This window comes from Coturnix japonica, chromosome 6 (assembly GCF_001577835.2).
Source record: "Coturnix japonica isolate 7356 chromosome 6, Coturnix japonica 2.1, whole genome shotgun sequence".
Lineage (NCBI taxonomy): Eukaryota > Metazoa > Chordata > Aves > Galliformes > Phasianidae > Coturnix > Coturnix japonica.
Genome location: NC_029521.1, coordinates 9084284 through 9107042, shown reverse-complemented (window position 1 = coordinate 9107042; position 22759 = coordinate 9084284). Strand labels below are relative to the sequence as shown.

General features: G+C 45.3%; 1 protein-coding gene across 2 annotated transcripts; it reads right to left on the bottom strand.

Moving 5' to 3' along the window:
• Nucleotides 1–122: 122 nt before the first annotated feature.
• PSAP (prosaposin) lies at nt 123–18911 on the bottom strand. Of its 2 annotated transcripts, XM_015866375.2 has the most exons (15): nt 18781–18911; nt 13365–13498; nt 12110–12184; nt 11325–11450; nt 10882–11076; nt 9860–10003; nt 9273–9329; nt 8730–8738; nt 6944–7057; nt 6181–6276; nt 5800–5986; nt 5496–5647; nt 4045–4125; nt 3359–3466; nt 123–2379 (listed from the first exon to the last, which is right to left on the bottom strand). In XM_015866375.2, the coding sequence occupies exons 1-15, from the start codon at nt 18821–18823 to the stop codon at nt 2344–2346; spliced, it is 1557 nt and encodes a 518-aa protein (XP_015721861.1). In that variant the 5' UTR covers nt 18824–18911; the 3' UTR covers nt 123–2343. The 2 variants fall into 2 exon arrangements, with proteins under 2 accessions (XP_015721861.1, XP_015721862.1); XM_015866376.2 differs by lacking the exon at nt 8730–8738.
• Nucleotides 18912–22759: the final 3848 nt, after the last annotated feature.

The window sequence follows — 22759 nt, the reverse complement described above, 5'->3', positions numbered from 1 at the left end:
GCCTGCCTCTGCTGCAAAAGCTTCAGGTGACACGGCGGGACGTGTCCTCTTCTGCCTTTGAGGCAAAGGGACGCTGACAAGATCCTTGAGGAAGTAGCACACGGCAAGTAAACAACGGACTGATCAGTTTACAGAGGTTTTTATTGTTCATTAAAGAAGCTCTTGTGCAAAAAAAAAATCAAGACAATGTTCTTCAGAAAGCAACTGCACGTCCCCCCCCACAGGCATAACTCAAGCGGGTTCAGGTGCCACATTCCACAGGAAGTGAGAAAACTGAAGAGATTCCCAGCAGGAGCACAAGGACTTCGCCCAGCTCACCTTGCCCTACAGGCTGCCAGCATGAGTCCTCCACTACTAGAAAGCCCACAGGAATTACTACCTTGCCAGCTGATAAGAGCAAGCGTCAATCCACCCCCCTAAAAAAGAAGTCATGTTAAAGAGCATCGTCCGGTTTAAAAGATCCAATCCCACACTGTGTGCTGCAGTGTGACAACCTGTACCTCCTCCTGAGGAGAACCCATCGCCTACCCCTGCTGGGATACACCACTGGAAGCACGAGCCTGCCAAGACACAAAGCTGCAGATATTGTACACCTTTAAAGGACTTTAAGCAGTGAGTGCTTCAGAGCTCTGCATACAAACAGGAAAGATAAACCTGTCTCAGTATCTGTCAACACCACCCAGACGCTCGGTATGTACAAGTAGCATGAAAAAGATGCAGTTGAGTGGTTTTCAATTAAACCCTGTGAAAATGAGTTTGCTTGTTCCTGAAGCCCTGTTCGCTCCCTGTCTCACCTGAAGCGCTGCACAAAGAGGAGCAGTTGCCAGCACTTTCTGGAGTTTCCAAAGCTCCACACAGCCCAGCTTCTCCTTCCCAGAGGACGCTCCAGATCTACCTTGGTGCATGCTGAGGAGTTACCTTGTTCAGAATTTAGTACATAAAGCCAGTCAAAGGTCTGTCTTGAGCAACATAAGCACGATTCTCATTCTGAAAGCCCCTACCTTAAGGGCCTGATTTGTTTTCAGGGTAGCAGGTAATATGTCTTAAAGGCTGTCTGTCCAAAAGCTCAGATAATTTCTGTGTGATGCTTTTCTTCTGCACCACTGTGAAAGGCTGCCAGGCATGCCAGCAAAGCTGTGAAATACCTGCAATAGCATTCTCACTCTCTGCTATCTCCACTTGCAACTTAGGCGCATTTCCCAATAGAAATGAGAACTCAGGGGAAAGAAAAAGTTATACTTCAAACTATTCAGAAGGATGAATGTCACTGAGAATGGGTGGCAACAATGGGAACTACCTGCAAGCCTAACTACCTCTGAAGCTTTAGATCACTGGAATATGCCACGTGAGAAAACCAAAAGCAAGGAACAAAACAGCATTTTACAATAAAACCATCTCCCACACATTCTGCCTGCTACACTGTACAAGCTTTCACATACATAGAGTCCCTGCTGACTTTTTCACCTCCATCTCCTATCAAGTCAGTTTGCTCTACCTCCTTAGGACCAGGCTGGCTGCATGTAGCAAGCTGTAAGATGAAGAACTGCTGAGCAAGTAGGGGGGAAAAAAAAAGAGGGGGTGGAGGGGTGAGACATTCCTTAGGTGTGTCAGCATGCTTGAAAAGACTGAACTGTTCAGGGCTTGACAAGAGGACACCTATGTTGAAGCTGAGTTGTCCAAGGAAATAAAAAGGACATGATCTAATATTGAGGGGTTTCCTTAGCTATGACAACACCACAAGTCTTAAGCGTGACCACTCAAGTGCAAATGTATCCTTTTTATAGACCAGTTGCTTTGAAAGTTCGCCGGGCACACCAAGTCCCCTTCCCTGCATCCGTAAAGCTTTGAAACCTCCAGCTGAAGAAATTCCACGATTCAACATTATCCCTTGGGGTTCCCCTACAGTAAGGGGAAAACTAGTATCCAGTCAGATGTTAAACACAATGTACGTCATCTTCCCAAAGCTGGCTACAGAAAGATATTTTAAAGTTTAGTCACTATCTTGTTCTTTTTTTAAATTAAAAGATAAGAGGCTCATTTCATCTTTCGTCATTCATCCCAGCACCTAAAAACACTTCAGCCTACCAATTAAAATCTACAACACACTGACTATTTTTAGGAGCATAATGAGTTAAACTGTACAGTCAGAAATATCTTTGTTAAGTCAACAATGAAGATCTGATCCTTCAACAGCAGCACTGCTACAGAAGAGTTACAATAAAGGAACTTGAAGGTCAAATTGTTAATGAGGCAGAGAGGAGGGACATTCGAGATACAGCTCTCCAGCCTCAGCCCACGTTTTTACGAGCCATGGCAAACTTTCAGTACTGGAAAATACTTCTTCTAGTTCCACATGTGACGTCTGCAGTGATCAATAGCCTGCAGGGAAAGAAATGGTACATGTAAGTGGAAAAAAGCTTGTTAGCGAACAAGTGGGTTCCCTACATATACAATTAACACCTTTCTCTGAACTAAGATTTAGCAACAAAATCTGTTTCTTAAAAGAAGTGGTTCCACAGAGGACCATAATAAACAGTATTTTTGCTCCCCACTCAGAAGCTTCAGGAAATGATGATCCCCTGTCTTTAAGGCCTGGCAGAGAAAGTATCAACATACAACAATACTGAAAGCCAACCATTAGAGCCTGATCACAGACTGTGACATGGCTTTATGGTTCTTGGAACACAGACTAAATATAAAGCTCATGCTGCAACTTATTATGGATTCCTATTCATTCTCCTACAAAGAAAGGTTGAGGGAACTGGGCTCATTTAGCTTAGAGAAGAAAAGGCTCCAGAAAGACCTCACTATGGCCATCTAATAGTCAAAGAGAGTATATAACCAGGAGGAGGTATGTCTGTTTGCGAGGGTGGACAGCGATGGGACAAGGGGGAATGGTTTTAAACTAGGATAGAAGGTCTAGGTTAGATATTAGGAGCAAGTTTTTCACACAGAGGGTGGTGACACACTGAAACAGGTTGCCCAAGGAGGTTGTGGATGCCCCATCCCTGGAGGCATTCAAGGCCAGGCTGGATGCGGCTCTGGGCAGCCTGGTCTGGTGGCTGGCAACCGTACACATGGTGGGGGGGTTGAAACTGGATGATCTTTGTGGTCCTTTTCAACTATTCTGTGATTCCAAAATGCTTGCAGAGTAATAAGTAGGAGGGAATGGGGGAGGAACAGTGTGCTTTGAGAAAGCTAAGGGTATGGAAGAACATCTAATCAAACCCAGCCACCTCTTCATAGTACCCACTTGGGAATTCACCTACTTAGTGTGCTACAGGAGCTGGCAAATTAGTTTTTAAGGAGGTTATCAAAGAGTGATTGGAAATTCAAGATAGAATTAAGTTTTACATACATTGCACTGAGCAGCAGTCTCCATGTTCTTACACCAGTAACCTGGACCCCAAACACAAGCATCATCTCCTAGGAGAGGCTTTTTAGCTGCTCCACAGACACCTAGTTTCTGTGGAAAGAACAGCAGCAGTCAGTACGTAAAATGTTTTGGTGCTTATGACTCCAGCCTTATGTCTGAGCTTCTACCTAATGAAGTGCAGGAGCCCAAGGGCAAAGCTGAGACAGCTTCAGAAGCAAACATAGCACTGTCCTCAGCTGACAACTGCAGTCACGGTTGCAGCTGAATCAGTAGATTCATAGCAGCAATGCAACATCAGGAAAAATAAGTTACAACAACGTTTTCATATTAAGTATTGTGAAACAGCTTCTAGAAAGGGAATGTTCTCAACAAACGTCATTTAACTTCCTCTCATCACATTCAGGACACACTATGCTTGTTACTGAACCTTAACAGTGGATAACCACTGGCAGCTCTTTTCTTCTGTCCTTCCTTGCACAAGGCTGGCAGTCAAACAGCTGTCCATTCATTAAGCCCAAGGCCTTGCACAAGTGAATTTGCTCCAAGCATTCAGCACACTAATTTTTATTCCAACAGAGTTTCTGCTTGCTAGACACTGAAAAGCGTAGAGAAGAGTAGGCAGGACTGTATCAGAGCCCATCCTGAATAGAACTAAACACGATACTCACAGTGCAAACAAAAGTGGGATCCATCATCTCTGCCAAGAGTTGCACAACCACAGGTTCATACTGTTCCACAAACTGAACGCACTGTAACAAAGCATAGGTTGAGAGATTTTTCCATTAAGGCCTTAAAAAGATCACAGTAATATAGGGTCTTCAACAAGCCAACCCATAGCCTATTTCTCCACTAAACCAATAAAAAGAGACTCAAGCTCTGTGGATCAGAAGATTTAGCACAGCATTCACCCCATAACAAATTAATTTTTGGTTAGCTTGTACCTGCCTACAGACACAACTGAGCATGTAGAAGGATGTGATGAGAAAATGGTCAAAAGGAAGAGAACCAAAGCAAGACACACTTTGATTTGCAATGCTCAGTCTCTAATGGTGGAGTTTACCCATGTCTCAGGGGAAAAGCATGCTCAAGCTGAAGACAAACATCCTGTACATGATCACAGCAATGCACTAATGATGGCTCTTAAGCATCTTTAACCCAAGCAGTTAGCATCCACTTTGGCAGCAGCACACACGCTTCCCAGCACTAGCAGTCAGCCCTCTAGTGGAGAGGCCAGCTCTGAAGCACAGACACACTCAGCAGAGACTAACGGCACCAATTAATAAGCCAACCACAGCTATTAAACAGCCTCACAGCAGTTAGCAGGAACAGCTGTTTCACGGCTACTTTAACCCTGCATATAATATGCCTGCTAAACTTATAAGCAGTTGACACTCAGCAGCCACCTAATAAGATTTCCAGGTAAACCTTGAAATCTACAGCTTAACAGGCATTGCCTTCTACTATCTCACTGGAATTATGCCAGCTTACATCCAGTTACTTTGTTAATCCCCCTAACAGGATCCTTCTTGAGATAGGAAGGAGAAAAAAAACCTTCAGTTGCCTCCACCCACTGTTCTCAGCGGATTTCCAGGCAGACCTTTTTTGACTGCAAATTAGTACATCAAGCCAGCCAGTCAAGTCCTTGAAAGTCTCAATCCATTCAGTGGACTGCCCTAGGATGTGGAATGCGAAAATCTAGTCTCCCCACACCCCGAACTCCTTCCAGTCTCCACAGAAGGAGATTCCTCTGACTCTGACAAGTCACACTGATCAATCTTAGAAGAAGATACTACTCTCCAGCCTTTCCATGCTCTCTGCTTCATTATTCTGTTCATCTTTGCCTTGCACTGACTGGAAGGCATGCTGTCACACAGCCAGGACTGCCCAGATCAGGCCTGCTGCCCTCCACCCCTCTACACACACCCCTCCCACAGAGTTTTCTTTCTCTCTGTCTTTCTCGATTGTACATGGGAGATTGCTCTGCCTTTGTGCTAAATAGAGAAGGAAAAACCCTAGCAAGAATTGGGTGGCTGAACAAGTCAGCTCCAGCTGCATGTGTGGACAGATCATCTTTGGCTTTGGACAGTGCACAGAACTGCTTTTTAGCCTGATGCTTTACCTGATCGCTGACAGACTCTGGCAGAAAGTGACAGACTTTTTCCAGTAAAGCCTCAATCTCAGTTGTTGTAGCATTCTTCTCGAGTTCTTTGTCTGCATAAGCTACTACCATCTTGCAGATATCACAGAAGCCACCTGCGGGTTTCACCACAACTGAGAAAGAAAGAAAATAAAAAACTTAGGTAGTTCCCCCAAACAGAAGAAAGGAGGCAGCACCAGGCAAAGGATGATGCATGAATCCACAGAGGATATAATCACAGGTTAACTAGCTCATACTGTAACAATACTAAGCCCTCATTACCAACCTGGCTGCTGCGGAAGCTTGTTGGCTGCACAGCATTTCAGCATAACACACACGGCCTCAGGATTTGTTGCTTCCAGGAGCATGTCAATCAGAGCCTGGCCGTAGACCTCTATGAAGTCCTTACACTGATCTTTGACACTTGCTGGCAGCAGGTAGCACACAACCTCCATTTCATGCACAATCTCCTCCTGGAAGACAAGGAAACACGAGTAGCAAACAACAGACAGAAACCTGAATCTGTTCAAACATATTTGCTTCCTCTGTCTTAGCTAAGGAGGAGGAAACTCATGAAACTAAGCTTTCTTGCCCCTCTAAACCAACAACAATACAAGCCCAATTTGACCAAAGCTCATCAGAGGTACCGTTTTCTTCACTTACACACCTCTGTTTTGTTGCTCTCCAACAGGCCAGTCACTTCTTTCACCATGGTCTCACAGATTTCACACACAGAAAAAGTCTTCTCTTGAACTGCAGCTTTCTGAGAATGTAAACATTCATACAAAACAATAAATCAACATTTGACAGAGAACAATTCATAAAAGACCGGTCCAACAGCACTCACATTCAGGTCTGGCATACTAAGCCCTTTAGCTAACTAGCCAGTTTGAGCTGGATTCAAAAGGTCTTGCAAAGCCCCAAAACCTCAAAGGTCTTCATAAAATGTTTTTCTGCATGAAAAGTCATTTTGTATGATTATTTAAGACCACAGTTCTCAGGTTGCATAAGGTAGGGAGTTAAACCTAGCAGACAAAAATAAGCACTGCCATGGTGACCGGAGTCAAGGGAAACACAAAGTATTTCTTAAAACACATTAACAGAATTTATTTGAATTGAGAGCATCCTCCTGCTTGGGCTTAGAAAAAAACAGAGGGACTTCAGGGAAACTGTTTGGAGACTGTTTATCAGAAGTTAACTGTAAGCAAAAGAGATTTCTGGAGTAACAAACTCATCCCACCACTTAACCTAAAGGCTGTGGGAAGATAACAAATGCACTGGCTCGCTACTTTAAAGCTCAGCCTCAAAAACAACAGCCCAGGATTTTATGCGCAGGGAGATTTGGATTATACAGTGCATACGAGTATTTACTAGTTCATTACAGTAAAGCAAAAAGGACAGCAAAGCTATTGAGTACAAAGTCATCTTACCTCCACAGTTTCCATTTTCACTTCATGAACCACTTGAGCTGGCACCAGAGTCTGAAGGGGAACAGATTTCACAGAAGAACAGAATCCAACCATGGAACAAATGTCCTTTGGTTGCTGGAAAGAGAGGTATAATAACTTTACAAAGTGTGGAAGATACCCCCTTTTTATGGAGCCTGTGGGAGCGCCAGGAGAACAAGACACACCTTTAAAAGGCTCCAACACAACTAGAGGTTTCAGGGCTACTTAAGTACTGTCAAAGCATTTGACATGGTTATAGGCAGGACAGCTACCAAATCCAATTTAACAGCTCCCTTAAAAGAGGAAGAGGTTAGGTCACATCCACTTCAAAACCCATTTACCAAGAGCTAAGATGCTATATGCAAGCCCTTCAAAGGAGTTGACTTAAGAGTTACCAACACCAAAACAGGCCAGCACCACCATCACCCCTTTAGACCTGCATCCCTGAAGCTGCTCCCCTGAAAGCCCTAAGTTATTACAGAAGAGGTTCATTTTCCAGACAAGTTCACCCAAGAACTGGAAGAAATGCTGAGAAGAAAGGATTCCTTCTCTTTCACAAACTACCTTCTTTAAAGCATCCAGTAACATCATATTGTGCAAACAGAAACACAATCCTGCATTACTGAACACAGCCTATAAAGAACAAAAGTTAACCACGTTAAAAATTAAGCCTAACCCACATCCTCCCAACCCACTACCCTCAACCCCCCCTTTTATTTTTTAAACAAGTATATGCAATTCTTGCATTTCAAGTGTTCTTCTCATAGCCATAAGAGCATAAAACAAAGTCATTCGAAAGGCTTTCTAGTGTCTCAGAGGTCACAGACATTACTAAATGCAGAAAGAGATTCTGAACATGAGGCAAACATACTGCTTTAAGGAGGTCGTACTGCACCTACACAAGGTGAGAAAGGCTCTTCAGAGTCTTATGCAAAACGTTTCCCCTCCCCTTAAGTCTATTTAAGATTTTTTAAAAGTTACCTTTAGCCCTACAGATAAGCAGAAGACCATATCCCACCCAATTAGCCAAGCCATCCAGCTTATTGCAGCAGAGGCTTAGGCAACAGTTTATACATCACGCCATAACCTCATGCACAGGGAAAAGCAGTATCTCAGACTTACAGCGATGCTTCAGGCTACTCCAGGCAGTACCTTTAAGTCAAGCCCTTTGGTCCATGCACCGTTCGTTACAAGCATTTTCTTAACATTAATGTTAAAACAACATCCACATGCACACTGTGTTCTCTCTCAAAGAGATGACAGAGACAAGGTCTCCCAGGAGTGGTTAAATTGAAAGCCCAAACAGCTCTAGGAAGCAGGAGCCTCAAGGCCCTTGGATTTGGGTATTTGGAGCATCTAATACGATAGATCTAGATTTAAATACTAACAAAGGAGATCGAGGGATAGCCTAACCCCAGCCTTTTTGAGCCCAAACATTACACCAGAAGCTAACAGGAGCCACTGGCTTGCTCTTCACACTTCTATCTCGTATGAAAGAGCACATCATCTGCTCCACCAGCCAAAGCATAACCAAGTTGAAATCTTGGTACGACAGATGAGTTTCCAGAGCAGGAAGACAGACTGATCCACTGGAGGAAAGCTAAAGTCTTTCCCTGCTGTCATCACATAAATATCCCTTGTATCTGTCAAAACTGAGTGCACTCACACCATATACACAGCTAATAGAGCAAGAAGTGAACTACCAGCCCTTTAAGAGCAGCAAGTAAACTACAAGCAGGCTATCACCACAGGCAAGTTGTTCACCTACCTGATCTTTCTGTTGACAAAGGAAATGGGAGACAGAAGAAGAAAGGAGAAATTAAAGATAACAGTTAAGAAAAAAATTGTCAAGCATTTAAACTGCATACACTCTTTCCACAAAGAAAACGGAGGATGACAGCGCACACCCCCAAGATATGCTTATCTCCAGCACTTACTTGAATCAATTTTACAATACTAAGTGCGACAGAGAGCAACTAATATTTGTAAACAGTTTTTGAGGAGAAAAGTGGTGTAAGTACAGGAATGAGATAGTTATGCATAACGTACACAAAGCATCTTCCTCTGTATCTCAAAGCACTGGCATGCTTTTTGCACTACTGAAACAGATGCAGAAGAGAGGAAAGGACTGAAGCAAACAGAATGAGGTTATTATCCAACTAAATGCCAAATTCAAAGTGTTAATACCAACACTAACAGAGCAAAGACTCTACCCACTTCTACTGCAAAAAGCATTTCCTGTTTCCAAGTAAGCTAGCTACACAAAGCAGAAAATGAACTGAGATCAAATATCACATTTTACTGATCTTACCATGTGCATCATCATCTGGATGGCCAAGTCAGAGTATTCAGAGATATAGCTCTTGCACTGAAAAAAGTGAGAAAAGAGAGCCTTGCTGTAATTATCCAGACACTTAAGCTGCAGGGCTAATTTTCTAATACTTCCTAAAGTATTAATTTACTTGCTCTACTTAATACATACACTGTTATCTTTCACAGTATGTCCCAAGCATAAGATGACATTTCAGGTTACACAATCATTGCCCACAGAGCTGCTTATCTAATGAGTCCTTCCATTCCTCCCAGGGAAAAAGCACCCCTCCTCACTTCTCTGACCCCATTACTCTCCCAAGATTATTTTTATCAAACATCTTCAAAGGCTCCCAGCCATCTTGAGCCTTTTTCTGTTCCTTTCACTCCCATTCACTCCTCCCCTTATGCCAGTGCTACTTACTTGACCAAAAAGCTGATGATTTCAATGTCAAGTTATTGTTACATGGCATAACATACACTGAATATCACACATGTTCCTTGGTTGTATGAGAGGGGACTAAGGCACTGATCAAGTGTTTTATGTTTACATATGGAAACAAATCTTTGAACAGAAGGGTAATGTACCATATCAGACATTCCAGGTCCAAGGCGATCACATTCCTCCTTGGCATGAGCAACTAAGGACTTTACGAAGGTTTCATTTGTCCTCACAGCTTCCTGAACGTCAGTAACCAGCCGAATGCAATCTTGGCATACGTCCTCAGTTCCCTATACCAAGAGAGAAAAGAAGCTGACACATCTTCACATAGTAATTGAATCTTCAAGTGCAGTACTAAGCTTTAATGATTAATTTAAGCTATATGTAAACCTTAATTAATACCATATACAACACTTAAAAGCCCAACCTAACACGAAAAAACAAGTTCCTGTTGGTATGTGCACCAGCCACTAGATGGAGATTAGGTACACGCAGCCCTGAAACCCAATATATCAGTTGAGATACCCAATCACCAAAATCTCTTGGTTTTGTTACTAGACCACAGGGGAAAGGTTTGGCTCAGGTCTCCCTGCTCCACCCACAAGAGCTTGTTCTACATCCACCCAGCTGTTTAATTCCCCTATCTAAGTTCATTATCAGACTCAGCCTCTACTCCCAAGTTCATAGTCTCATCTACAACCCTTTGTCAGCTATTCATTCTCTTCTGATCCAGTCTTCACCTCCAGATTCAGAGACAAATGCTTTCTATGAAGGGCACAGTCAAGAGATTAAGCAGAACATGAGAGAATTTCCCTGTTTCCTTTGAACACTTTCTTGGAAGAAACCATTTCAAGTAAGACCTGCCTGACTACTATGGTCCTGGATGGGAAAGCCCAGCACAAGACTTAATTGCATAGATTGCAGTTGTTAATCCAAGGTTAACGTAGATGGTCCACAGAGGCTGCAGCTATTAGCTTACTTAGCTTTAAATCCACAAGGAAGATAGCTGTAGAGATGAGGTTTCACTCAGGTGAATAACATCTATTTAATCTTTGTCGAGGATGAGAATCCCTTACCAAGAGTCACCAATTAATCCTTACACAAACTGACACTCCAGAACAGAAAACCCTCACTTTCCCTTCACAGTGTAGTAGCGCTGTACCCTTACCTTAGACTTCTGCTTGGGTTTGTCTTGAGGGTAAAGGAGAAGAGGCACATTAGCCATGAATGGAGACGTCAATTCAGAGAAGTCCAGCTCTGGTATCTTATTGGACTGGAGCTGCTTCTGAAGTTTCATTGCTGCAAGATGCTTCTGAAGGGACTGGCACAATGAGAGGGCACTGCATACAACTTCAGGTTTATCCTGGGGAGAGATAAATACATAAAGCTCTGGACTGTCTGCACTGTTACATGAAGTTCAGAATAGACAGCTGTTCTGCTGAAACAGGAAAGAAGTTCCCAGTAAGGAAGTTGTCTTCAAATGTAAAGAACTGCAACACACATAATCCATACAGAACCAAAGGACCACACACACCATCTTGCATGGAAAATTCAAACACAAACAACAGCACAGTCTTCAGTTCAAACAGTTACAGATTGTTGATTACGTACAAATTCTTCTTTGATCATGTCCATGATAACTGGTAGGTAGGAGTCCACGATTTCTTTGCACTCAGAGGCCAAGCCTTGGTCAGGAAGAAACTCGCATGTCTTTTCCAAGTAAGAGCGGATCTCATCCTAATAAAGATAAGGCAAGCCATAGATTATCTAAACCTATATATCAAAAGCTCTTTCCATTCCCAAAACGCATTATGTGAAGCCTAAAGAAGGCCTTCGGACTCAGGTAGGTCTAGGTAGCCAGCAAGCCAGATTAGAAAGAATTTACATTACAGCTTTTTGCTCAGTCTTGTACCTTCAATGAAACCCCACCAAAGAGAAAACAAAAAATACATCCTACAAGGCCCACACAATGCACCCTTACAACCACAAACCATTTACACTAAACGGGAAGTGAAATTATGAGCTAGCATGACAGTACTAAGTACTCTGAGTTCATGAAAGCTAAAGGGAAGCAGACACATAGCCAAAATAAAGCCCGCTTTACTTGCTTTCATCATCCACTTCTACACTATCACACCCTTCAAGATTAACATCCCACTAACACAAGAACAATTCTATCCACAGACAATCAGGGATGTGTTAGGGAAGGCTCTAGGACTTTCTAATTCCAGAAGAGCTGCACTTAAAAGCCATATTCTATGTAACCCATCCCCTTTCAACACTTGCTGTTCATATTGGGAAAATTCTTGCAGAATATTCTTCTACCCCTTCACCTTGAAACCGTGTTATGACAAAGAAATCAACAGGTGCCTTAGAGCAAGAAGAGCTCAGCTTACCTCTGTGCCATTGTCCTTCAAAACCTTGCCAACCACTGTTACAAGTTCCTTGCACAAATCACAGGGGATGCTGTTCTAGGGAGGGAAGAAGAATAAAGTTATTTGGAGACTGAATTAAGTGCCCGTAAATGCAGTTTGCAAATATGAATGCAAAGAATGAGCACTATGTTGTTATTTTAAATTAAAGGAGAAACTAAGGCTGAAACTAAGGTAGAAGAGGCAGAGACATTTCAAAACAGACCAAGGTCATTCTGAGCATGTCCAACACTGGTTTCTTAAGTAAATCGACGTGTTCTGAAGAAGCAGGTATGTTATCACTATTATGTCACCTAGTCCCAGCACCCTTGAAAGGTAAAGTATATCAACCTGAGATGTCCTCTCCTGAACCTGTTTTACCTTCCTCTTTGAAGAGTCTACATTTCCAAAGATCAGGGACAAAAATTATAATTTTTAATCAGATTCACTTAAATTATTTATGTCAAGTAAACTTGGAACAGAATAGAGAATACAAACTTACAGCCTAAAGATAGAACAAAACACAAGTCTTCCCAAAAGCACCAGAAATTACTGAAGTTCACACATACTAGAAGCATAGGAACTTCTCAGGCAGCTTCACTCATTTTAAGTACACGTAATCATTCTAACATTCCTCTTTTCCCTATTGTTCCACAAGCTGAAACACATTTAGGCACAAATGCAGGTAAAGCAGGTTGGCTGTACCTTGTATGCAAATAGCCTTTCTCCTAGAAGGCTGTGAAACACCACCACAACAAGCAGCACTCACATTCAGCACAACCCGAAGAGCCATACTAAATATAACAATTGTATTTACTGTCAGGGCATTCCTAATTTAGCACAAGCTGTATTTTTTGTAGAGTATCATACTGTGAGTAAGACCTAAGCAATCACACAGCTGATATTGTTTAAATAAAGCTACCAGCTTGGTGTGGCTCGGTATAAAAAGGGCTCTATGAATTATGAATTGCCTTAACGAAGAGGATCAAGTCTGAAACCAACTAGCTCTGTTCCTCATGCTGCTCAAGGACTGCGCAACAGGTCACATGAGAAGTCAGCAGACAAGTTGCACAAGGCCACAAAAAGGAAAGCAACCCTTATCTGGTGCCCAAATTAACTCACAACAACCAAGGTGTAGTCCGATGTAGCACTTAACCGCAATCAGAGCTGAAAATCTTCAGTATATGAAAACCAGCTACCCAAACTACCCTGGGAAGACACCTCAGCAGTTGATACTTACTACAGTAGGCTTGCTCCAGACGTTCTGCTGGCAGTGTTTCACGGCTCCACACTGCGATGCTGTCCGAAGACTCTGACACCAGACTTCTGGACCCTTCACGCAGTCCTTCTGCCACAAAACAGGGCTGGCCACAGCTGCCAAAGAGAGAATTGTGTTTTCATGGTTGCATGCTTAAGTGATTTCCACTTTAGTGTAAACACTGCAATGCTGTACTGTGTAATTATGACCTTTCCATTATGCCACTTCAGTTTACTAACACTTCTAAGCAGATTTCTATTCCAAGATGTAAGAATGAGTCCCAAATACCAACGGCACAGCCAGCTCCAGAAAGGCAGTTGATCTTCAGACAGCCCCCCTGAAGGCATGTAAGAGACCTGCACTATTAGTAATAAGGCAAGATTATCAAGCTCACTTCCTAGTTATTTCTTTTTTTAAAGTATTTTATTCATTTACTGTGCTGGTTTGCAAATGTCACTGGAACACTCGGCTTCACAGACTTTTCCCAATCCATCTTGCCTGTAGGTCAGCTCAATCTATCAGGTTGCACTAACCAATGAAGAAACAGCTCCTGAAATCCCACAGCAGGCAGACTGCTATGAAACCAGCCCCGGTCCAAGCCTAAAGGGCACTGCTGTCATTTTTTGTTGGGCTGTCAGAAGCCTGTTCAAACCTATTAGCTGGATAGGTGTTATCCAGGAGCCATTATTACTACATCAGTGCTGTTTACACATCACAAAATGCTGTAAAATTACACTGACCACCGAGAAGCACAAATTAAGCTACAAAGCTTCTAGTGAGGTTATGACAAGCAAATAATCACGTTTCTGCTTCTCGCATCTCGAGTCTGAGCAATCAGAGGATCAGCTTCACAGCTCAGTTACCAACGCATCCGCTAGGTACACAGCCAGCACACATCAAGTAGAGCCAAATACACAGAGCTCTATGGGTGACAGTCCACAGCCTTTTCAGCTGTTCTTCTCTAAAGCCTGTTTACACTGGATTTCACAGAGGAGTGACCCATTTATTTTAAGATAAATGTGCTTAGCATACTTAAAGCTTCTACACAAGAGCAAGAAATTTGCCACGTTACCCCCTGGGAAAAGGCAAAGACCTCACACCATTTTTCAGTAAAACAGGATTGCTTATAAGACTTCCAAACTTGTAAAAGTGGATGGTCAGCAAAATGCTCACATAGGGCCCGTTGTAAGACACAGCACAAGATCCATTTGGTAGCACCAGCGAGAGTTAAGTTTCAAGGTCAGACTGGGAAATCAAACAGCTGTCAGCTCTTGGCTGGAGGAATATGAGCAAGGCTGAGAAAGTCTTGTGTTAGGACTGTGAGGTAGCCCCCAACAGAACAGTTCTCTTACCTGCTGCCCCCAGCAGCCTCTACGTGAAGCCACGTGATGCCTGCAGCAGCCCAGCAGAAAACAAAGCACAGTCGGTTTACCTCACACATCTCCTAATGCTCGCTGGATAAACTCAATGGGATTACCTTCTTACTTATCTCCGGCATCCCTTTATTTTACACATTGTTCTTCATCTATCTGAGGTCATCCATTTTTAAATAGATGTCTCCTTTCTCTGTAGATTAGCTGCCGTGTCCATCCAATCCTGTCCTTCATCCCCCACCCCCTTCCATGAAGTTGTTGCATGCCGCTGTTTATAGAGCGCCACACAAGCTTATCTGTGAAGGCCAGGGTGTTTCAGACTCATCCCCTTCACTGGTTCCTCCCTTTTTCAACTGGCTTCTTCCATTTTAGAAGGCAAACGGCCACTGCGCTTTTCCTAAATTAAACAAGGGAAAATAGAACGGGAAGGACAAAGGGGAGGTGAAGATGCAGCCCACATACCAAATGAAAGGGCTTTCACGCATAAAAGACTTGAGCTTTCAGGCCTCCAGCCAAGCTGACAGTCCAAAGGCACCCTAGGATGGCTGCAGCTTCTCCAGCCCAAAGGGGAGAGCTCCATCTCCAAGCTGACCTCCCTGATGTTCATGCCTGACAAACAACAGAAGCTGTCTCCCAGAAGCAGCGTTGCCTCAGAAACGCAGCCTGGAGCCCAACAACGTACCAAAACTCTCCAAAAAAGCTGAAAAGCAGAAGCAGAGACCCCTTCTTGAAGGCTCAGGTCAGTAACCTAACTCTGCTAGAATATCACTAATACAGTCCAAAAAGCAACAGTTACTGTATGTCACATTGGTCCTGCCAAGAAGTTCACACAAAAGCCAGTTTAAGGACTGGGAAGCTACAGGGAAACTTGCGCCCTGCTCCCACAAAAGTACTGTCCTACTTAGACACTATTTCAAATCAGCATGTGCCAACTATCACAGCTTTCCTCAATGCTTCTGTGAGGGAAAAGCTAACAGAGGTGAGTCAAATACAGGCAACAACCCCTCTCAGACATCAGGACCTTTTCCCTTTGAAAAGCTTACAGTAATGTTTAAATAGAAGAGACTGCTACCACCCACAAACACCCAAAGACCCAGAGAAGGCATCAATCTCCTCCACTGTGAGCACGGTTGGTAACTATGTTTACCCCACTTCTTTTGGGAACTGCAAGAACAAAGTGTGTTCAAGTTGAAGTCAAGTGGGATCAACCTCTCAAGACAAATCTTACAAGGCGTCGACAAGTCAAGAAGTGACCCCAACAGGGAGTTATTGGAAGGGTTTGGTGCTCCACAGCCTCTCTGGTCAGTTAGTGAGTTTAAGGAAGGTTTCACAAGCTGTAACCACATCCCACACTCATGCCAAAAGTGTACTATGATTCTGGATTAACGAGGCAGTCAAGTGAGCACAGCACTTGGGAGACTGTGGACAATGTGCAGGCTGAACATGAAACACAGTTAGGTGTTACCAGTCCTCCAGGTGACCCTTAATATCAGACTTCCTGACCAACATCAGGCCTGGAACACCAGGAACTCCAGCAATTCACCAGAAACAAGTCTGGAGTTCAAGGCAGGACTGGGCTTTTCCTCAGGGTAGGGAGTGCCCTCCCACTGTGGTAGTTGTAAAGCATCGCTGTAGCTCAGACACTCCCTTGCTCCTAGCATCAAAAAAGCAAACATGGTAGGAGGAGCAGTTTCTGTCCATACAGGCAATCATAACAAAGTTTAAAACAGCAGAGAAATGCCATCAACCAAGACAGTAAAATTAACTCTACCATTCCAATAAATCACTGTTCCCTTAAGGCTGTAGGATATGACAGGTTGCAGTATAAACATGCAACTTCTGCCTGAAATTTGCCTAGGACAGAAGCTAAGAAGACATTTGGATGTTCCAGAGCATCTGGCAGCCATCAGAGGAAAGCTGTCCCAGACAGGACACCGGGATATCCCTATGAAATTATGGGAAGCATTTTTCCCTGCGGCAGATTTTTTGTTCACCATATAAATACATCTAAAGTGTTGAACATACACACTTTATCTCCCTTCCATTTTGCTCTGGGGTTCTCTGGGTTGGGAAAAGGGGGATTTCATGCAAGTTTCTGCAGAAATACTGTACTGAGGACTTCCTTTTCACTAGGTAAGCACAGTCATACCACCTCCTAACCACAGCTAGAACCACACCTAGCAGAGAGCCAAAGGTCTTGGCCACAGGTTACCCTACAGTCCCTGGCATAAGGCAGGTGAAGCCCAGAGACATCCCTAAGACTTCAGAAAACAGAAGGACATCTGTAAGAAGATCCCTCTATATACAAACATTTAAAGAGATACAAAGCTTGGGAAAAGAGACACCAACTCGAATGTAATCCTCCTCAGTAACAGTACTTCTATCTGAAACTAAGCATTGCTCTGCAATCCCACACACAAACACTCCCTCAAAAACACATGCTTCAAGGACCAGAGGAGTATCCCTTCCAGCTTGCAGATTGCAGATTCACTGCAGACAAAAACTGCTACATGAACAGAGCCCAACCTCCCACAGCCCCAGGTGACATCACCGTCACCTGACAGCAATGCTTCCAGTTTCGCTGACAAGCCTCCATTCCGCCTTATTTTCCACTCCCTATGACATCTCAGCTTTTAGAGACTCCCAGAACAGCTCAAGAGAAACTAACCTCTCTCTGACAGCAATAACCAAAGAGCATAGGAAAACACCAGCCCTTATACCTAGCTTTAATTCCTGTGAGTCTCCCCAGGGAAGATGCAGGAGCAGCTCAAAGTAGGTCACAACCAAAAACCCCGATGGCCTACCAGCCCTGCTGTAAGCCTGCCAAGTAACTCCATTAGGATACAGCAAGGGTAGGGAGGTTTTTATACGGCTAATTACTTGTTGCATAAAATTGGCTTTCTAGGTTGTCACAACCAAGACGTCAGAAAATAATCTTTACAGTGCTCTTGTAGGTGAGTCGATTAACAGTCGCAGCAGCACCTCAATGAAAAGAGATGGCTGTTTATTTCTGTTAAAATACAGACTTCCTAAAGAAAAACAGGCCTAACAAGTCCTCTACTATGCTTAGCTGCACTCACATGCCTTTAACAAGCAGACCAGGTTAACTCTCGTTGCTAAACTGGTTTCTCATTACAATTACATCCAAAACACACTAACAGCAGCCTCGGCAGGATACTTTCAAGGCTTTTCACTTTTAAAGCATGGGGAAAAAACAACCATTGTGGTGATCCAAGGACAGCCCACTAGAATGGGTCTGGATGGCCCAGCACAGAGCCAAGCGGGTTATGGCATCCAGAAAATAGAAGAGCAGAGTGAGACAGCAATATTGGCTTCCTTGCATGAGAAATATGAGGTTTTCCAGCACATCATCCTCACAAGGAAGGGCAAGACGCGCACACTGTTAGGTATAACAGCAGCACGCAGTTGTGCAATCTCTCTCAGGCACGGTTTACATGCCTGCCAACATGCTGTTCCTATAGCTTTTAATGCGCCGGCCAAAAGCGACAGGTTAAACTCAGAAGCAAACAGGCAGCGTGTTTAAACCTACCTGAGAGGAAAACCTGCCACATAAACGCTGCTGTAGGAGCCCTTCGCTTCGAGGGATCCCCAGCACCAAACACGCCCCTCTGCCCAGACAGTGAATCACCGCCTGCCCTCAGCCGGGCACAGGGCACAGCTCTAACCTCCACCCAGCGCTGGACAGGCCGCCACCACTGTCACCCCGCAGCAGGCTGGGCAGCGGGCCCTTCCCTGTGGCAGGAGACCATTAAGGGCCGTCCCAAAGAGGATTAACGCTGACCTACCCCTGAAGGGCCGCGGATAAGCCCTTGCCCAACGCTGCTCCCCCCAGTTCTCCCCTTATGTAGCACGGCACCGCTACCAAGGGCCGCGTCCCCCTGCCCCACGGCGCGGCCTGCTCCCGCCCGACTCAACGCACGGAAAGCCCCGGGCGGTGACAACCCGCAGCCCACAGCCGAGGAAGGGGCCCGGTTCGGTGCTGATGGGGAGGCCGGGCCGCTTACCGGCCGCCAAGAGGCCGAGGAAGGTCAGCAGCCGCCTCGCCATGGTCCCGCACCCGCCTGCAATGCGGCGCTATCGCCCCCGCCCCTATATCAAGGCTGCGCCGGGACGCATCGCGCATGCGCGGCACCGCCCCCTCCCCCCCGGGCGCCGCTCCCGTGCCTCGCCACCCTGCCCCGGCCGCCGCCGCCGCGCATGCGCAGTGCGTAGAACGGGGGGCGCGAAATGGCGGCGGGTTCTGTGAGGGGATCTGTACCCAGGGATGGGAGGGAGGGGAATCGCTGGGGAATCACGGTGCTGCTGTGTTTGGTACGGACACATTCGTTTGTCAAGGAACAGACTCGTTTATAAACAACACTTCAGGCTTCTTTGCATTTTAAGGTTAGGAGGAAGCGGATCTTTTGCACCGATCCTCTTTGAAAGCCCATATGTAAACACACTGCCTTTATAAAGACCCTTATCAAGTCAAAAGGCAAATTGGGGCAGCCAAGCTGCACGAAGACACAGAGCATCCCACAGTCCCACCCAGAGGCCACAGGGACTGTGCTTGCCCACCACTACACACAGCAGGACATAAACCATCCTCAGACTGCAGTCGGATGGACAGGCCTAGCAGCCAGCAGCAATGGCCGGACTAAGCAAACAACCTTTACTCTGCTTCCAAAGCCACCTCGCTTAGAGCTCAGCGTGACTCTCTTATCTCTCGTGTGCACACAAAGTGTTGACGAGGCACCTTGTCTTTCTAAGCCAAGTCAGCTACTAGCTTAGGAACACACACAAAAACAGCTTGGTGAGGGATATTTAGAAGTGGGGTGGGGGGTCAGTAGGACTATCTGGGAAATAAGCCCCATCTCAGCAGCTGTGGTGGTTTTCCACTGGGAACTGAAGGCCGGGGGTGGAAGACCTGTTGGTTCCTTGAGCTCACTTGGACCGGCAGCTTGTTGGGACACTGCCTACAAGATACAATCATTCCTTCTCACGGCTCTACAGTCTCCTTGTTCAGAAGCCTGTTGCAGTTCGTTGATCCAGAACTACAGCTGTTGTTTAAATAAAGCTGTGGGCTGGTTACTCAAGAGCTTGTTTTCAGCCCCACTTTGAGAAGCACGGAGAAAGTGAGTAGGAAGAGCCTGGGGCTGGGAAGCTGCCAGAGCAGGGACTCTCCTGCAGCAAACCCATGACTCATGCTCAGGGGCTGGCAGCCAGCAGTGCTGTTCCACCAGCAACCAGTCCAACTGGGCTGGCACCGGGGCCCAGCCAGCTCTGGGAAGCCTGATGCTCGGTTATGTCAAGCCTACGGCGCACAAATTCCTCCCAGGGCCGCCTCGCCCTCCTTGCTGCATTCCCCTCTTTGCGCAAGTGGCACGAACACGAGCTGTCTCTGTTTGGCAATGTTGGGAGGCCAGCCAGAGGCCCTGCAGGCCCTGTTTTTGCAGTTGCACAGACGGCTCTGCAGGAGAAGTGCTCTCATTGCCAACATTGAAAATAATAATAATAAAGAAAGAAAAAGAAAAGAAAAAGAGGCACTTTCTGCAGCAGCCCAGCTTTTAGAGCACTTCGCATTTCCACTCCGACTGCACCGAGCTGGCAAAGAGGAAGCAAAAGCGAGCCACAAATTACAGCTTTGCAGGCTTGGGAAGAGCCTTGGGCGCTTCTGAAGCTTGTTCCAGCACAAGTGGCAGCAGCCTCTGCGTGACTCATTGACATCTCGCTGGGTGCAGGCTCAGGGTGGGCTCCCTGCAGCACATTAGATGCTCTGCCCCTGTCCTTGCCACCATCACAGTGCAGAACAACTCCAGCACCAGCACGGCTTGTTCTGCTGCTCCCCAGCCTCATTCCAGGTCCTTCACCACCCCAGCACAGCAAAACCACCCTGCCCCACAGAAGCAGACAGTGCTGTGCTGGAGCTGAATCAGCCCAAGGCAACATGCAAAAAGCCAGCATGGCAGTGGGAGGGAGGCCTCCCAGCCTCCCTTGCACAAGCACTAACAGCACAGCCTGGACCCAGGGTGCTGTCTGAGCACCATTCACAGTATGGGATGAAAGCAATAAGGACCAGCCCCTTTTGGCAGTGCTCAGCACTGCTGGCATGGCAGCCCTGCTCCTTCCCACGTTCTACAACTCAATTATCTGAAGGGGTCAGATCAAGTGCACCGGATTTTCCAAGCAAAGCAAAACAAAACCTCAAATCTCTCTGCGGAGAGTTCGCATTTTGCTGTATTTCTTTTGTCCTGCCACAAGTTTCTCATTATAGTTAGAAGCTGATTCTTTCTTTAATTGTTTCTTTGGCATTTTATGTACTACTTGCTGGGATTACTCCACCCCTCCAGGGAAGGACATATCCCAATGCACTGCATTGCTCTTTCAAACCAAACAGATTAGCTACAAAGAGTCAGAGGACAGCAGCCATAAATGCTTCGCACTCATGAGCCACGATTTCTGACCAGTGCCCCCAGGGCCTGAGAGCACAACAGAGCCGATAGAAAAGCAGAATATTCCTTCTAAAAGCAGAAGAATCGATAATTTAACATTGCCTCTCCAAGCCCATGCTTCAAAGGAAATGCATGCAGCACAGATTCGCATTTCTGCTCCCATTGTGTCATTTTCCCAAGGCTGTAAGCAGTAAGAAAGCAGCCAGGCAAACCTCTGCTACCAGCATGCAACAGCCTTTGAAGGGGAGACAGCTTTCCTTTTGTAAATCCAAAGGAGAATTAAGCCCTGGGTTTGTTCTAAGTCTAACTTTCGCCCCATCCCCCAAGCAATCAAGAGGAATGTACACCTAGGTCACCCAGGAAGAAAATAAAGGAAAAAAATGAATAATGAAGTTTAGGATATATATCAGAAATACCAAGGGAAATTAGAAAAAAAAAAAGGCCAAGGAAATGAGGAGGGAGATTTCAGGACACTTTTGTTCCCATTCGTGCTACAACAGAAGAACCCCCTCAGGACCCCCAGAAAACACTGTCCCTTCTCCTCCGCACCTTATCTGTAAGGATTTCAAGCAGATGACTCCAGCTTCTTACTGGGAGATAAAACCCTCTCCGATAAAAGGAGCGGGTTTGATGCTTTTTTAGGTTTTCTGCAATAAAAGTGAGGGATGAACAAAGGAGTGTGCTTACCTAATCCCACCATCACTGCTCCCCCTCCCTCAGTCACGCTGTGCTGTTGCATTGAAGTTCACCACGGTTTCTGAAAGCAGCCAGCTCTTGGCAAGCGCATCTCTCCCCTAAAAGCTGCTTTTTGAAGGTGCTTTTAATGCATCAGTTCTATTTAAAAAAAAAAATAATAATAATCAAACCCTTTATAAACCATCGCTCCCTGTTTCTAAGAGCCTCTCTGAAAGGCTGGCGTTGCGAAAAAAATAAGCTTTAATCTGAGTCTTCAAAGTCTAGAGAGGGGGTGAAATAAAAGAGAAGAGCCTTGCTTATGGCTTCCATCTGCTCACAGCAGCCTTTGGGAGCCAACACCTGGCTGCAGCCCCAGCACAGCCCTGTGGGGCTTCCCAAAGTGGACACTGTGGGGCCAAGCTGTGATGAAGGGGGACCCAGCATGGGTAGGGTTTCTCTTCCACCATCTTTATCAGCATGAAGTGGAAGGAGAGGGCAATATCTTCCTGCCAAAGAGCTCTTGTGCAGAGTGAGCATTGCTTCCACGTGCTTTTGTCCTCAGTGATTGAACCTGAGTGTTGCTGGGTGCTACAAAGCATAGCCCCACTGTAACAGGCAACACATTGTTCATCCTCCACCTTCCTGCTGCCTCTGGGCTGGTCCCAGCTGGGTGCAGAGCTCAGCGCCATTGCCTTTCTTCTACGCTGCATTGCTACCAGTCAGAAACAGGCAAAACACACCTGCCAAAAATAAAAAAAAAAGGCTTTTTATAAAGCAGAGACCTGAGGTTTTTTATTATTCTTATTTACTTTCTGCTTTGCAGGTTTTCAAGGATTACTCTTAGAAGCTCCAGGGGCTTGTTTTTTCTGCAGTGCAG